The following is a 16,978-nucleotide window of genomic DNA, read 5'->3' as shown; positions in this document are numbered from 1 at the left end:
TATCCCTGGAATGATGGCAACTACACTTACACATATGTTGGGTCTTCTTGTGCCAACGTCCATGCAGACGGCTTTCCAATGTAGTAGAAGATGGTGAAGATAGAAGATTATGGTCTTGAGGATTGGGTTGGGGAGCACTGTTCTACAGGATGAAGAGTATATATTGTATTATCATAGAACTGGACATCTGGTCTAGATAAAAGGTAGGTCTTCTCAGTGATTCTTTAATAGATATTATTAGTATAGAAATGTACAATGTTTATCACTGAAGCTTCTTGTTGCATACTACATGGCCAAGGAGGTTGAGGTAAAAAAAATGAAATGTACAAAATCAAGCAAGACACAATCTAATCGGAACAATAAAGAATAATAAAAAAGTAAATAATTTTATTATCAAAATAAAAACAAAACAAAATAAATGCTGTAAATCAGTACAATACAGATGTTTGATTCACCTCCCATCTTCTTGAAGATCCAGTGACTTATGTATAAGTTGTGTCATGACATCTTCACTTGACTGACGTGGTTCTTCCACACGAAGGAAACTTGCCTTTATACTTAGAGTACAAAAACTGACTCCATTCGATTCCCACCTGGCTGAAGCAGTAAAGGCAGAAGAACATCACGGGAGGGACCCATGGCCAACCTGCAAAACCACAGAATGATCAGTCAATGACAGATAGTCTATTAGGCACTGAATTAAGCTGATCGTACACATTAGATAGCTATTGGCCAAATGTTTTTTTAAGGCACTTTTCCAATTCTGCCCAAAAACATGTGTCCCAATCTCCTTCATAAATTAGTTCTCAATAGGAAAATGGGAGTAAGCAATGCTAGACTCCTCGGGCAGTGGCTTATCTCCCTCAGCACAAAAGCACTGGGCAGTCGAAATCCAACATGTCCGATCCCTCTCTCCCCCAACATCTACAATCTTGAGGGAGTCAGAAGGCCCCATACACATTAGGTTGGCCAGTTCAGCGGAAATGTGCGGCTTTGGCCACCATATATCTAATGTGCATGGGCAGCTTAAGGCCTGATCTACATAGCCATGGCAGCACTGAGGCCTTTGTTTGGCCCCCGGTTGTCATGGCTACCCATTGGCAGCCACTTAGAGTTATATATGATCCCGGCCATTGTAGCTGGACTTTAGCTGTACATTTATAACATGGTGTGGGAAATCTCTTCTGACTGTGCCATAAAGTTAAAGAATTGCCTAGGTAGGAGTTATTTGAGGTTAGTATAAAAAAAAAAAGAATAAAAAAAAAAAAAGATTTCTACCTTTTTCAGGATACAGTGGCACACTTTTTTTTTCAAATATAATTTTTTTTATTCATATAAACAGGACCACTATCAGAAATGTCAGGGTCCATACTGTTTCCATACAGGGCCCCTAGATAGTGCAGAGTAAAGGACCCCTTTTTATGTTTAATTTGGCCTGGGTCCTTGCAGGCAGTATCGTCAGTACTGCCCTGATAGCGGCCCCGCACACAGCCTGTGGACAAGAGTGGCCCTATTTCTGGATAAAAGCAGTCATTATTTCAAGACTGGGTTCACACACAGTATTTAGCTATTTTTATTTTATGTTTTTTTATTTTAGCCATAACACAGAGATATTTTGGGGAACAAAAAAAAAAATAAAAAAAAAACAGGAAAAATGGTGAAATAATTCAGATGAACAGATGAAAGAAAATGGGTTAATATCTTATTTATAGTGTTCACTATAAGTAATGAAAAATACTGACAAAAAATGTGTGTGTGAACATAGCCTAAAATTTCATCCAAACATTTAAACATAAAAGTAGTCCTCATCTTTCATCCCCAGTCGCCGGAGTCCTTAGATAAATATCCATACGACTCTATAATGAATATTTGATGGAGCGTCTCAGGTAAGTTCAGCCGCACTCACGTACAGAACCATAATTAAAGTTAATTTAGTATATATATATATTCCCTGAGCTTGCACAATGTCTTGCATACAAATGTACGCCTTCCCCCAGCTCACGACTGAACATGACCTCATTTACTTAATTCACTTGCCCCACATTAAGTCTTAATCCTTAAATTGAAATGCAGGTTTTCTTTAAAGAACTTTATTAACCATTCTTCTCAATCGGTCATCTGGGCGCTAAGCACAAGTTGCATTATTTAGCAGACTGGTTAAGCTCATTACTTCATCCTCCGAAGCAGAGGAAAGTTAGGAGATTGGGATCCTCTGTTGTCCCAAGGTGACTCCTCAGACTAATATCATGGAATGTGTTCGCTATGAATTTTCTCCTACGAGATCTGAATTGATGTCATAGAGTTAATAATAGAAAGTTTCTCCGGATCTATACATCATCTTGTCTGCCAGTAATATTTAAATAGAATTCTACAACTGCAATTTCACATCTAGAATTATCACTGATCCTGAGTTATATCCTGTAAATCTTTTATTAAAATTTTAAACATGACAATAAATAATTACAAACATAAACATACCATATCTGACAGAACATATCAATATAATGAATCATAGAACCAACACCATAGCAAAAAATACAACACCGGTCCACCCCACACTCATTCCTACAAACAAATATATACAATATTTACAAGACATTTTCCTATAATTATATCCTGTATTATACCCCAGAGCTGCACTCACTATTCTGCTGGTGGGGTCACTGTGTACATATATTACATTACTTATCCTGTACTGATCCTGAGATATATCCTGTATTATACTCTAGAGCTGTACTCACTATTCTTCTGGTGGGGTCACTGTGTACATACATTACATTACTTATCCTGTACTGATCCTGAGTTATATCCTGTATTATACTCCAGAGCTGTACTCACTATTCTGCTGGTGAGGTCACTGTGTACATATATTACATTACTTATCCTGCACTGATCCTGAGTTATATCCTGTATTATACTCCAGAGCTGTACTCACTATTCTGCTGGTGGGGTCACTGTGTACATACATTACATTACTTATCCTGTACTGATCCTGAGATATATCCTGTATTATACTCTAGAGCTGTACTCACTATTCTGCTGGTGAGGTCACTGTGTACATACATTACATTACTTATCCTGTACTGATCCTGAGTTATATCCTGTATTATACTCCAGAGCTGTACTCACTATTCTGCTGGTGAGGTCACTGTGTACATATATTACATTACTTATTCTGTACTGATCCTGAGTTATATCCTGTATTATACTCCAGAGCTGTACTCACTATTCTGCTGGTGGGGTCACTGTGTACATACATTACATTACTTATCCTGTACTGATCCTGAGTTATATCCTGTATTATACTCCAGAGCTGTACTCACTATTCTGCTGGTGAGGTAACTGTGTACATACATTACATTACTTATCCTGTACTGATCCTGAGTTATATCCTGTATTATACTCCAGAGCTGTACTCACTATTCTGCTGGTGAGGTCACTGTGTACATACATTATATTACTTATCCTGTACTGATCCTGAGTTATATCCTGTATTATACTCCAGAGCTGTACTCACTATTCTGCTGGTGAGGTAACTGTGTACATATATTACATTACTTATTCTGTACTGATCCTGAGTTATATCCTGTATTATACTCCAGAGTTGTACTCACTATTCTGCTGGTGGGGTCACTGTGTACATACATTACATTACTTATTCTGTACTGATCCTGAGTTATATCCTGTATTATACTCCAGAGCTGTACTCACTATTCTGCTGGTGGGGTCACTGTGTACATACATTACATTACTTATCCTGTACTGATCCTGAGTTATATCCTGTATTATACTCCAGAGCTGTACTCACTATTCTGCTGGTGGGGTCACTGTGTACATACATTACATTACTTATCCTGTACTGATCCTGAGTTATATCCTGTATTATACTCCAGAGCTGGGCTCACTATTCTGCTGGTGAGGTCACTGTGTACATACATTACATTACTTATCCTGTACTGATCCTGAGTTATATACTGTATTATACTCCAGAGCTGTACTCACTATTCTGCTGGTGAGGTCACTGTGTACATACATTACATTACTTCTCCTGTACTGATCCTGAGTTATATCCTGTATTATACTCCAGAGCTGTACTCACTATTCCGCTAGCGGAATTTCAGAAGTGTGAATGGCGTACGTGCGGAATCCCATAGAAGTCTATGGGCTTTAATTTGAGGTGGAATTCAGCAAGCGTCAATTCCGCCATGTGAATAGACCTTTAGGCTATGTTTCCACATAGGTTTTTTCCCGCCATTTTTTGGGAAAACTGCCACTGCAGATTTTGAGCCAAAGCCAGAAGTGTATTCAAAAGGAATGTGACATATAAAGAAAATAATTTTACTTCTCCTTCCTGCTGGATTCAATTCTTGCTTTGGCACAAAAGCTGCAGTGGCACTTTTCCGAAAAACGCCAGAAAAAAACCTGTGTGGAAACCTAACCTTAAAGGGGCAACTTTCCTTACATTAAAGTGGCTTAGCTAAAGGGGTACTCTGCTGGAAAACATTTTTTTTAAATCAACTGGTGCCAGAAAGTTAAACAGATTTGTAAATTACTTCTATTTAAAAATCTTAATCCTTCCAGTACTTATCAGCTGCTGTATAATACAGAGGAAGTTCTTTTCTTTGTGAATTTCTTTTCTGTCTGACCACAGTGCTCTCTGCTGACACCTCTGTCCATTTTAGGAACCAGAGTAGAAACAAATCCCCATAGCAAATCTATTCTGCTCTGGACAGTTCCTGACATGGGCAAAGGTGTCAGCAGAGAGCACTGTGGTCAGACTGGAAAAGAAATTCAAAAAGAAAAGAACTTCCTCTGGAGCATACATCAGCTCATAAGTACTGGAAGGATTAAGATTTTTCTTTTAATATAGATGTAAGTTACATATCTGTTTAACTGTCTGGCATCAGATGATTAAAAAATGTATTAAAAAATAGTACCGCTTTAACTCATGTACACGTACACCAATAAGGAATTTTGGTTTAAGAGAGGGGAGGGGGTGTCTTATATTTGGGAGTTCCATCAAGAAGTTGGAAAAGAGAACATTACAAAGAGTGTCCTTCTCTCTTTGGAGGACCCAGAATGTCACAGTTTTACATGTAGAGTGGTCCCTCAACATACGATGGTAATTCGTTCCAAACGACCCATCGTTTGTCGAATCCATTGTATGTTGAGTGATCCGTGCAATGTAAAGTATAGGAAGCTGTACTCACCTGTCCCCGCCACTCCGGACCAGGTCCTCACCGCTCCCGCTGCTGTCCCAGGGGCTCCCGATGCTGTCCCGCTGCTCCGGTGTCTTCTTGGCGATCCTCCGGTGTCTTGCGCATCTTCTGCAGGGTCCGGGCCTCGCTTTCTGGTGACGTTATTACGCTGCTGCGCCAGCGCGGCGTGCGTAGTGACGTAATAACGACGCCGGAAAGCAAGGCCCGGACCCTGGAGAAGATGCGGAAGACGCCGGAGGATCGCGAAGTTGACCCGGAGGAGCGGGGATAGGTAAGCGAACCTGCCCGGGATGCTTAAACTGCTATTCGACAGCAGCTTAAGCATTTTGCGCTGTCGGATAGCACTTAATGCGATGGCCCCGACATATAAAAGCATCGTATGTCGATTTTATCATATGTCGGGGCCATCGCATGTCGGGGGGGTTACTGTACTTCTAATAATGGACATTCTGCAATGCTTCTTTTCTCCTGTGGTGGCGCTGCAGGAGAAGTGAACACCTGCTGCCAAGTTTCTCCACAGATTAAAGATGATCAGCAGAGGTACAAACCAATCAGATTATTTTTAGGAACCCTTCTTAACAAAAAGGGATACTAAAAAGGAGGCAACCATTTTTTAAGGATTATGTGGTAATGACTGACAAACATGCAATCCTAAAGAAATCCTCGATACATGACCTGTATCTGGAAATAAAGAACCCTGCTATAGCGTGGGCATTCCTGCTCATTGTACAGCACCATCTCTTTAGCGGAGTCAATCTGATTTGCTGTAATACTATTATTTTGGCTTAACTCACTGGTGGCCGCCATGTTCTGAGCCCAGACAGATTCTAGAAAACCAGATTTGGCGTCAGTCAGTAGGATCAACCTGTTTGTGTACGCAGAGTGACATTTATATGGGGATGAATGTAGTTATTGCTGAAAGGGATTAGATCACTAAGTCTGTAGAGATAGAAGAAAGATGATTTATCCTGACACTGAAGTACAGCCATGTGGTAACCTGAGGGAGCTCTGATGGACAAGTCCGCACCTTCTGAAGATCTCGCTCTATTGACGATGGAGAATAAGATCCCGATGAAAGAAATGTACAAGCATCGGGGATTTATACATGAGATGTCGTGTCGAGGAGGATTTAAGCTGATTTGCTTTAGTGAGAGAACTGACAGAAGTCCCGACGAGACATCGATAAGAGACAGAAGGCTCTTATATAGTCATGTAAATAGGAATTCTGATAAATAACAAGACAGAAAAGGAGAGGGCACACAAAAAGGTATCTTCACCTGTGTGGGATATGCAGCGTGATCCTGGCGACCTAGTCCAATGCCTCCTGCAGTTTCGCACGTGAGTGCGTGCTTCTTCCGGCCTCTAAGAGGCCGGAAGAAGCACGCACTCACGTGTGAAACTGCCGGCGTTGCCTCCGAGTGCCATCCATCTGCGCCGATGCTGAGACCCAGCGTCCTGTGAACCGGACCCCAATACACATTGACCTCTTCCGAGCGGTGAGTGCATGTACGTGCTCTTTTTCATATAAATAGGAATTCTGCTGAAAATTGTTGCAGATAAGAACATTAGGCATTGGGCAAAAAACTGACAACCACTCTGGTCATCCCTTTGTGGCCATGAGAAGCTAATTTCTGGGCCCCATTCAGATCCTATGGGGGTCCAGAGGAGATCTGGATGTTGCATGTTAGTTGAGTGCTAATAAAACAGAAAATGAAGACTGCAAATAGCTGATGTGTCCCAGTACCGTATTGCATACCGTACCTTGTATGGTGGTCCCCAAAGTCAGAGTTTCTACGTTCAGGTAGGGTCCCCCAGGTGGGCCAGCCCCTAGTCGCCTCTTTTGTAATGTTTAAATGTATATATTTAATATAATGTATATTAGTATGCTTACCTTGGTGGCGTCGCAGGACCTTCGGTCATGGGACTATGTTGATTCCTCTATGGTATGTTGGAGGACCTTTGGAGGTCCTTGGGTCACATGTTTACCCATAACTATGTACAGAAGATTGACAGTTGTATGGACCAGTGAGCTTTAGTCCAGCCCCTGCCCATATAAGGGAGCTGTAGCCAATGATCGCTCTCTTGGGTTGCTGCTCTCGTGGATGCTGGACTATTAGGACGGATCTGCGCAACTTACAAAGACAAGCTAGGCCAGAAGCCTGCCAGCCTCAGCCTGAAACTAAACCGTGAGTTAAAATCTCAATCCCCGCTAAAGCTAACGTGATTACTGGACTGAGTCTAAACCCCTAAATCCAGTGGATCAGCGCAACAATTACCTTCCTAAGCTCAATAGACTCACGAGGTCCGAACCACTTGTCAAGCTCTAATAGACTTTTTTTTATATGGACTGTTCCTGTTCCTTAATGCATAAAATCTTCAGTAAAAGTTTCGACAAGTTTCTGCAAATCTCCGGTTGTGGACAATCAATAATTTCTTATCTCCCTATCGCTTTTGGGAAGGGTGGAGGTAGGACAAGCATACAGAGAATAGCCCTCACCTTGGCGTCACGAATAGAAAGGGTTAAGAAAGCACCCTTAGTAACTGCACAGCTACACCCCATATACCCTACTCCCCCAAGCTACCACATAGCAAAAAACAAACAGCACAATTGTCTGTGATAAGAACTTGGTTGAGAAAAAGGGTTTATAGAGGCTGTCATTAAAAAATAACTTATAAAGAATGAGCTGGGAGAAGCGTGTTCTTAAAGCAGAACTCCGGGATATAAAATGTATCCCCTAGCCTAAGGATAGGGGATAAGTGTCAGATCGCAGGGGGCCCGACCTCTGTTTCTTCACTACTCCGGCTTTCCTCCTAAATGGGGTGAGTTCGACCATGAAGCAGCAGCCGACATGCCCTCTCAGTGCAGCTCTATGGGAGAGCAAGAGATTGCCAAGTTCGGAGGGGGGAATAATGGCACAAGGGGATTAAGATGGAGAGTGGGGGGATAATGGCAAAAGGGGATTAGGATGGAGCGGGGGTGGGGGGGGGATAATGGCAAAAGGGGATTAGGACGGAGGAGGGGGGGGTAATGGCAAAAGGGGATCAGAGGGAGGGGGGAATAATGGGAAAGGGGATTAACTATCACATTAGTATCACATTAGAAAGGTAAGCAAATGCCATTATGAAATTAATTACTTTTATTACTTATTTTGTCCGCGGGTACCCCTCGTGCGTAAGTTCCACGCGAGGGGTAACCGTGGATATATTTTCACCCATTAGGGGTACAGTCGTGAAAAAGATTGAGAACCACTGCAATATAGTAATGTGTACCAAGATCAAATAATGGTATATAGATATTGCAAAAGTACAAAAAGTGCACAGTGGGGAAAGAATACATAGGTATAAGACAAGGGGATGGTCCCCTGTATGAATAGAAAAGCAGTAAAGGTAGCTGGGAACCAAGAGAAACAGTCAAAGACAGACCAAGACCAAAAGATAACAAGTATATGAGACCCCCTGTTCCCCAGTAACCCACCAAACCTCTGATTCATTTCGCCCAGGGGTCTTTGTCCAGGAGTCAACGGGGGTGGGGGGGTTACTCTATATACCTATATATCTTTGACTGTTTCTCTTGGTTCCCTTTGTTTTCTATTCATTCAGGGTACCATTCCTTGTCTTTGTACTCATACATATGTACTCTCTGCCCACTCTGCACTATTTGTACTTATATACTGTGCACTTTTTGTACTTTTGCAATATCTATATACCATTATTTGATCTTGCAAGTAAAATCCAGTTTATTGAGCAGACAAGTGCAGAAGCACAAGGGGTTACGTGTTTCAAGCGCCAAAGCGCTCTTAATCATACACCATACACAAGGGAAACATGGGTATATATAGGCGGAGCAATGGCAGTCGATCACAGGTAATGTGGTCAGGTGCCATTAACTCCTTCCACACTTTACAAGATTGTGAGGAGAAATATCTCATGGTCTTTGTTACAAAAATAGCACATTTAGGAATGTATAATAAAAACCATACAAAAGTATAAATGTAAAGAAATGCATAAAAGCAATGTCTGGAGATGTGCTATATTAAGAAAATATTTTAGTATCTATAATGCAAATTTTGCAAAATATATTAGTACAAATCATATAGATGAAAAACATATGTAAGTAGAAAAAATATACAGGAAACACTATAGATCACTATGTTAATGTTAACAGAGAAATATGATTATCCATTGAACATTGATACCTACAGAGGGCTACTAACAATCAGGCACAAAATTAATATTAATAGTGAGGTATCACATCCTGACGTTTATTTAAACCGAATGGAACCCGGGTAGAAAGCTTCAGAATCCCAAAAATTTCTTTTTGGATTCTGAAGCTTTCTACCCTGGTTCCATTGGGTTTAAATAAATGTCAGGATTTGATACTTCACTATTAATATTAATCTTAATTTTGACTAAAATGGATAAACAGTAGAGAGAGTGATTACCACTTGCAGGCAGAAGAACTTAAGTGAGAGGTTATCCCACATATGTATTGAAAGAAGCAATGAAGAAAGCAGAGAAAATTAGCCATAGAGAACGGTTACAAGGCAGGAAAGAGAAGAAGAAGAAGAATATCAATAGACATCAGGACAGGGACCCCAATTCAGTAAACAAGCAAGAGGATGGTTCCCGTTTCTGTTTTTCATTTAAATACAGTCCAGTAGCCAATTGTATCAAACAGTCCATAAAAAAGAATTGGTTTTTGATACAAAACGACATAGTCCTAAAAGAGTATGCTGACAGCAATCCGCTGGCAACTTTAAAAAAAATGTAAAAACATTAAAGATATACTGGTGCAAAGCAAACTCAGAGAGGGTACTATAAAAGAAACATGGCTAGGTAAATTACAAGCAACACAAAGAGAATGAAGAACGGAGCACTCACCTGGTGTGTATCCCAAATAGGCAGGTCGTTACTGACGTGTAGTGACCCTTCGGCAGGGAGGCGGTAGATAGCACGGGGGGAGCTCAGACGCCGGTTTTGCCATCTACCGCCTCCCTGCCGAAGAATGATACACGTCGGTAACGACCTGCCTATTTGGGTTACACGCCGGGTGAGTGCTCCGTTCTTCATTCTCTTTGTGTTGCTTGTAATTGGAGTTTCCTTGTCATACGCGAGCACCTCCCTTATTCCCGGTTTGTTGACAGCACGTCCCATTATCAGCCACCCATTAAATAGAAACAGTCTAATATCCAGTTGCCGATTTCGTAGCCCCTTTCTTTCTTTGTTGGTGCTTAAATATGGCTAGGTAAATGTTTGAGCCCAGGGAATTATAGGTGTGGAACAATATGTGTTGCAGAAGCAATTATGTAGTGTATGCTATAATCAAACATAATGTACAAATCCTAACTTAGCAGCATAAATGATAACTATCTATCTTTTCATAAGCAAGCGATGGTTTAAATAAACGCACTTATGTCTAGTCGGTTGTTCAGACCGAAACTACCTTGTGCTCTTGTTTTAATAATCTATTTACCTTCCCGTTGTAATAATGCTTTTTTCTCTCTCTTCCTTTTTTTAACTCTATTTTTTATAATTCCAAGAACGACATGGCTTTTATATTTCCGTTATGCTCTTCTTTGATGTGGGCAATTAGTCTAGGGCAACCTTTTCCCATTTTTATCGAATTGACATGTTCTCTGAACCTCACATTGAAAGCTCTTGTTGTGTATGTAAAATTGTTTGCAATCACAGATTTTAATGCACTGTGTTTTGTTTAATTCACTTGGGTAAACGCCCTAAGTATATGATGAACACCTTTCCCAGTGATACACCTGGCCAGCAGGTATTTTACCTGGCCAGCGTCACGGAAGAGGCGTGGCCTGGAGAAGCATCAGGAGCGGCGTGAAATAGCTATCCCCATCATGACTCCTACCTGTTTCTGGTCCGGCGTCTTGTGATATCTGTCTGATGTCCCTACTCATGTTGAGCACTGAATAAAATCTTGATGAGAGAAGACTTATATGAGTGCCCCCTTCTTTCTTCCTTTGTGTTTATTAATATAAAATGTGCTGCAGTAACCCAGTTCCACCACTAAAAATGAGCGGAGAAAACTGCTTTCAGCCATTCATTGTGTATATGGCTGGTCTGCGGCTCTATAGAACAGCTGACCCTGTGGCCATCAATTCCATCTTTTTATAGATTATATATATAGTAGATAAAGTAGATAGTCGCAGCACTCCAAAAATGTGAAAAAATCAGGTGGCTTTTATTCCATACAAAATATGTATATATATATATATATATATATATATATATACATACATGTTTGATCTCCGCTAGACAACTGGAGCTCAATGATCACTCAATGAGGTCGAAAAATACAGTGTTTGGTTGTTGTTCCGTGTCATTACTCCTATCCTGTTGTGTTATCTCCTTATACAATGACCCGGTCCCGGCCATTAAACATGCTATAAGCTGTGACCTATATTGTGTTTACAGGTCTACAGTGCTATGTACTGTCATTAAGTAAGCAGGGCTAATGGACCAAATCACAGCATATGAAGACCAAACCAACTATACAGAAAGGTTCAGCCGGTACAGAAGACTATTGGTTCTCTCTCTCTCATCTTTATAGGAATTATTGAATTATTTCTACACATTCAATATGGTCAACAAGAACCATGTGGAAGAGCCACTTCTCAAAGGTTCTCAGTAATGTTCCATATACATGAATCATCACATTTATATTTCTTAGGCTGCATTTTGCAGATACTTTAGAGGTATATGCTTTCTTTGGATATTGTTAAAACATATTCTTACACATACTATGGAGTAATCTTGGCAGATCCATTGAATTTGAAGAACCTAATGTAGTCTAGAGCTGGGCGGTATGACCAAAAATGTGTATCACAGTATTTTTGTAACTTATGGTGGTTCCACGGTATATAACGGTATTTCTCTCCCCCCTAAATCATGTGACCCATGAGTGCTGTTCTGCTTCTCCCCTCCCCCCATTAATTATCAGCCCAGTGCTGCGCTGTCCCCATTGAGGAACTAATCACATGTCACCCGCAAGCGCTGCCTTCCTCGTCCTCCTGTTTGTTGCAGGCCGCCGGGACTGGAACTCTGTACTGTACGCTGTATCCCTATGCCCAGGCTGCAAAAGATAAACTAAATATCAGCCGTCAGCCTATCACCGGCCGCAGCGATGTTCCTTTTCGGCCGGTGATAGGTTGAGCGCACTGTCATGTAAGAAGCAGGCTTCTTACATGACAGTGGGCTCAACCTATCACCGGCCAAAAAGGAACATCGCTGCGGCCGGTGATAGGCTGATGGCTCTCCAATGGGGGAAAGTGAGTTAAAGTTTATTTTGTTTATCTTTTGCAGCCCGGGCATAGGGATACAGCGTACAGTACAGAGTTCCAGAGCAGGCGGACCGCAAGACACAGGAGGATGAGGAGGATGGGGACAGCGCAGCGCTGGGTTGATAATTAATTCATTCCCGAGGGGGAGGGGCCTAACCGGTATTGCAGTATGGGAAAAATTCATATCGTGCAGGATAAAAATTTCGGTATTCGGTATGAACCGGTATACTGGCCAGCACTAATATAGTCTACTAGTAACTAGAGGTAATTTCCTGAATGTATACTTAGCTGCAGCTATTTAGGGCTATAAAATTTAAAGATAAACCCTTATATGTTATATTATGGTGGCATTGAAATTTAACATGCCTCATCCTTCATCCCACCAATAACATTGGTAGAAGAAGACAAGGGACACCGCCGTACACAAAATATATTGGGCCAATCCTGCCACAAACAGTGAGTTTAGACAACTAGTCTCTAATGTGTATCAGGGCCCTTAGGGCCTTAATTTTTTAAGGTCAGGCTAGAAGGTGTAATCCTTGCATTCCCAAAGAAAATGACCTGCTGTCAAAATTAAGTTTTTATGTTCAAAATGTTTGATTTAAGAATTTTTGCTGGTGTTTTTTTTATTTTTTTTTCAAATGTTATACTTCCTGCTCTGTACAGATCACTTCCCAGCAGTCTATTTATCATTTGATGAAGAATTACAGTGACAGGTGACATACAGATAAGATGAGGGGAGGCCATTCACAACAGGTAACGGTCCCAGTCCACCCTCTTCCCCTCCCTGCACAATGACCTCTGCACAGGTCACAGAGCATGCCTAGGAAAATCTCCCATAAAAGGTTGTATGCTCCAGTCTATTGTTTTCTATGTTCATTGGGCTGCTGTAAAGCATATCTCTAAATGATGTGCAGAGAGCTCAGGCAATATAGCTGCCCCCATAATAATGTACAAAAAAAAAAAAAAAAGAATACTAACAGAAAATAGAGATTTGCGAAAAAAAACAAACATGTTTTAGCCTCTGGCTCTAACCAGTAGAAAAAAAGTTGATACATTTCTTTTAAGCTGGGGCGCCCAATCTCATATACATGCTAACAATTTGTCCTATCTCTATAAATGGAGGTCCACTGTAGAAGCTGGAGTACAGGAGAGAATATGTAAGGTTGACTTTACCATCATCTTTTACAAATAACTTTTTTTTTCTCAAAACATGTCTGTGTAATAAAGATAAGTTATATATAAGACTTTAGCCTCACAATAATTAGAAATACATTATTAATTCACCCCTGAATTATGTTGTTGAAGCCAATGCCCAGAAATGATCTTGGACACCAGCCATGAGACAACCTCTGGCTTTTCAAGACATAAAGACTCTAATATTCTTAGAAAGAAAAGTCATAGAAACTAATAAATAAGAACAATTCCCATCTTCTTCTAAGAAAGACATGCATAATACTGAGGCGCTCGTCATTGTCACTGTCATAATAAAGCCAACAATGGCGGTACAGAGCATCAGTCACTCTCAGCGGTACCATCGTATTTCCAACCTGTCAGTATGCTCTCTCATCAATTCTAATAGTGTTAATCAAGACAATTAAGCACTTCTTGTCTTAATTAAGTATAAGCCTAAGCAACTCGTTAGAATTAATTGAAATAAAGATGTTTGCCAAACTCATCATCCGCATGCCAGGGAGCGAAATACCCCCCTATAACTTGGATAGGCCTAAATATTTAGCAGACGCAGAAAACTGATATCCGATGTTCAAATATTCAAATTTATTTATTTAATTCTAGGAACAATCCAATTGAAAGCTTAGTAGATTCTTCACTAGGAGGTTATATTGGCACAAATATTGATTATTGGCTTACAGAATAATTCTGGATGGTATACTGGAAAGTCTAGATTAATATTTAATGCTAAAATATTCAAATTCATATTTTTCATCTTAGTTAAAAAGTTAGTCTCACAAAGCATTTTCATATCGCAAGTAATTTGCATCATTTGTAGCATCAGTTTCTATGTTTCCATGATTGTGGTTCTGCACTGCTGGGATCTGGCTCTGGTCAGGATCAGTCTCCCTCTTCCTCTGGCACCTGACACTGTACTTTCTATATCATGTCCCTGTAGAAGAAGTCTACTGTGTTATACTGCCATGTGACTGCACAGACTCTGCTTCTTGACAAACAATTAATAAGCAAGCAAGCTATTTCTAATTGGTTTATGCAGTGAACAGGGGATCACTATGCAGAGACGTGACTGCAGGAAGAGTCAAAACCAGATGGTGCTATGTAAGTAAATGTCATAATGAGCATCCGTCCTTAATCCCTTTTCTGGCTGGGCAGGTGGTAGACCGTGCCACGGGCACAGCTCATACAGAGCTGGGACTCCCATCAGTATAATGACAGAAGTCCTGCTCCTGTACAGTATAATGACGGGAGTCCCGCTCCTGTACAGTATAATGACAGGAGTCCCGCTCCTTTACAGTATAATGACGGGAGTCCCGCTCCTGTACAGTATAATGACAGGAGTCCCGTTCCTGTACAGTATAATGATGGGAGTCCCGCTCCTGTACAGTATAATGACGGGAGTCCCGCTCCAGTACAGTATAATGACGGGAGTCCCGCTCCTGTACAGTATAATGACGGGAGTCCCGCTCCTGTACAGTATAATGATGGGAGTCCCGCTCCTGTACAGTATAATGACGGGAGTCCCGCTCCTGTACAGTATAATGACGGGAGTCCCGCTCCTGGGAGCAAACGGAGCGGGGGAACCCCTGGCGTAGTGGCGTCTTGACGGGGGTTTTAGTGGCCCTCCCAGATGTTAGTAAGGGTTAATGGGGTTAGAGGTATATTTCAAGAGAATGGGGGTTAAAGGGTTAAATGGCTGCTGCTCCTTTAAGGGACAGTAGCAGGTGGCTCGATAGTGGTGTGAAAGAGAGGTCATCTGGAGGGGAGGGGGAGGAGTGTATATAGGGGGGTGCCCCAGGGGGGGAGGGTACTCACCAGTCGGCGTGTAGAAGCGAGAAGAAGGTGCCATGTCGTCCCTGGATGATCTTTTCACCCACCTCCGGGCTGCTGCAGCGTCTCATGGGGATGCTTGGGTGCAGGAACAGGTGCGGGGGGTCCTGGGGATCAGGAGTGGGGTGCAGGCTGACCCCCTCCCTGGCTTGCGGCGCGGGTCCCGTAGATCCAGGGCTCCGGAGCGTCTGAGTCCTGAGCCCACTCCCCGTAGCAGGCGGCGGTGCCTGAGCCCTGTGCGATCTTCCCGGGAGATGGCAGGTACAGTGTGCGGGGGCACTTCCAGTGCGGCTTCCCGGGGGACAGTGTCAGGGCGTAGGGCAGAGGATGCAGGAGGGGGGGCAGCTGCTGGTCCCTCCGCTCCTTCCCCACTGTGCGGCCCGGGTGGTGGTGCGGCCGTCCCTGAGGTGGGGGTGTCAGGTCGGAGATCGTCGAGGAAGGGCACCAGGAGTGAACGGGGGATGGCCGGAGCTGCCGGTCCCCCTGTGATGGCGGCTGCGGTCTCTTCATCTGCCCGACGTGAGGCCCGGCAGAGTGGAGGAGGGGAGGCAGGGCCGGCCCTGTCCAGTGCAGGGTCGGGCTCTAGGCAGCGTTCTGGGGCCAGGTCTGCAGAGGAGAGGAGGCCCGGAGGCAGCAGGGACACGGCTGGCTCACCTTCTCTGAGTGCAGCCCAGCAGCGTACAGCACAGCAGCAGAGCTCCGGGAGTGCAGGGGAGGCCAGAGCTCGGAGATCTTCTGTCAGCGTCTCTCTGCCTGTGAGGGAAGATGGGCTGGCTGGAGGTCGGCAGGATCCAGAGTGCTACAGTGAGAGGGCGCCACCTGGTGGTAGGAGTCGGCATGGCAGGTCTGGAACTGCAGTTGGGGAATATTCTCCTTCTGATTCTTCCCTTTCTGATTGTGCTGCAGATGCTGAAGAGGAGCTGGCGAATCCGGAAAGGAGGGCGGCCGGTGAGGCGGTCATTCTTCGGCGGGAGCCTGGAGCGGATTTGGCGGGACCTTCAACAGCGCTGGATGACAGGAGTGCGGCCGGCGGTTCCAGGGAGCGGACGCCCAGGCCTGCGGCTGCTGGGGCATCGGCTTCGGGTCAGCCTGGTGAGTCCTCTGGGGATTTGGGGTTGGGGCCTGTTCCTTTGAATGTGACGGGGGATGGGGGGTTGCGGGTTTTGCTTTCACAGTTAATGAGTGTTTTGTCTGGGCGTCCTGGGGGTACGGCTGTGGGGGCGTCCCCGGTTCCTGTGTGGGTTGCTCCGGCGGCGGGAGTACAGGTTGAGGCGCCGGCGGGGGGCGGGTCGGTGGTGGCATTGGCCGTGGGTGGAGGTGCTGTGGGAGCTGCAGCGGTCGCTAAGGCAGCGGCGGAGGATGTCCGTATGGCGGACTCCGCGAAAGGGGAAGTGTATGTCTGTTTTGAGGGGCCCCTGGGGGCTCACTTGAAAC

The 16,978-nt window shown here is 43.3% G+C and overlaps 1 protein-coding gene across 5 annotated transcripts in view; it reads right to left on the bottom strand.

Moving 5' to 3' along the window:
• Window positions 1-272: 272 nt before the first annotated feature.
• HHAT (hedgehog acyltransferase) overlaps window positions 273-16,978 on the bottom strand; it is a 489,607-nt gene continuing 472,901 nt past the window's right edge. For 4 of the 5 annotated variants that reach the window (XM_056568209.1, XM_056568210.1, XM_056568212.1 and 1 more), the window contains one exon: window positions 273-646. In XM_056568209.1, coding sequence (XP_056424184.1) covers window positions 510-646 — 137 coding nt within the window. In that variant the 3' untranslated portion in view covers window positions 273-509. The remainder of the gene's footprint in view (window positions 647-16,978) is intronic. The other variant, XR_008891670.1, reaches the window with a different exon arrangement.

This window comes from Hyla sarda, chromosome 3, assembly GCF_029499605.1.
Source record: "Hyla sarda isolate aHylSar1 chromosome 3, aHylSar1.hap1, whole genome shotgun sequence".
In the NCBI taxonomy this organism is placed as follows: Eukaryota; Metazoa; Chordata; class Amphibia; order Anura; family Hylidae; genus Hyla; species Hyla sarda.
This window is presented reverse-complemented; position numbering and strand designations above follow the sequence as displayed.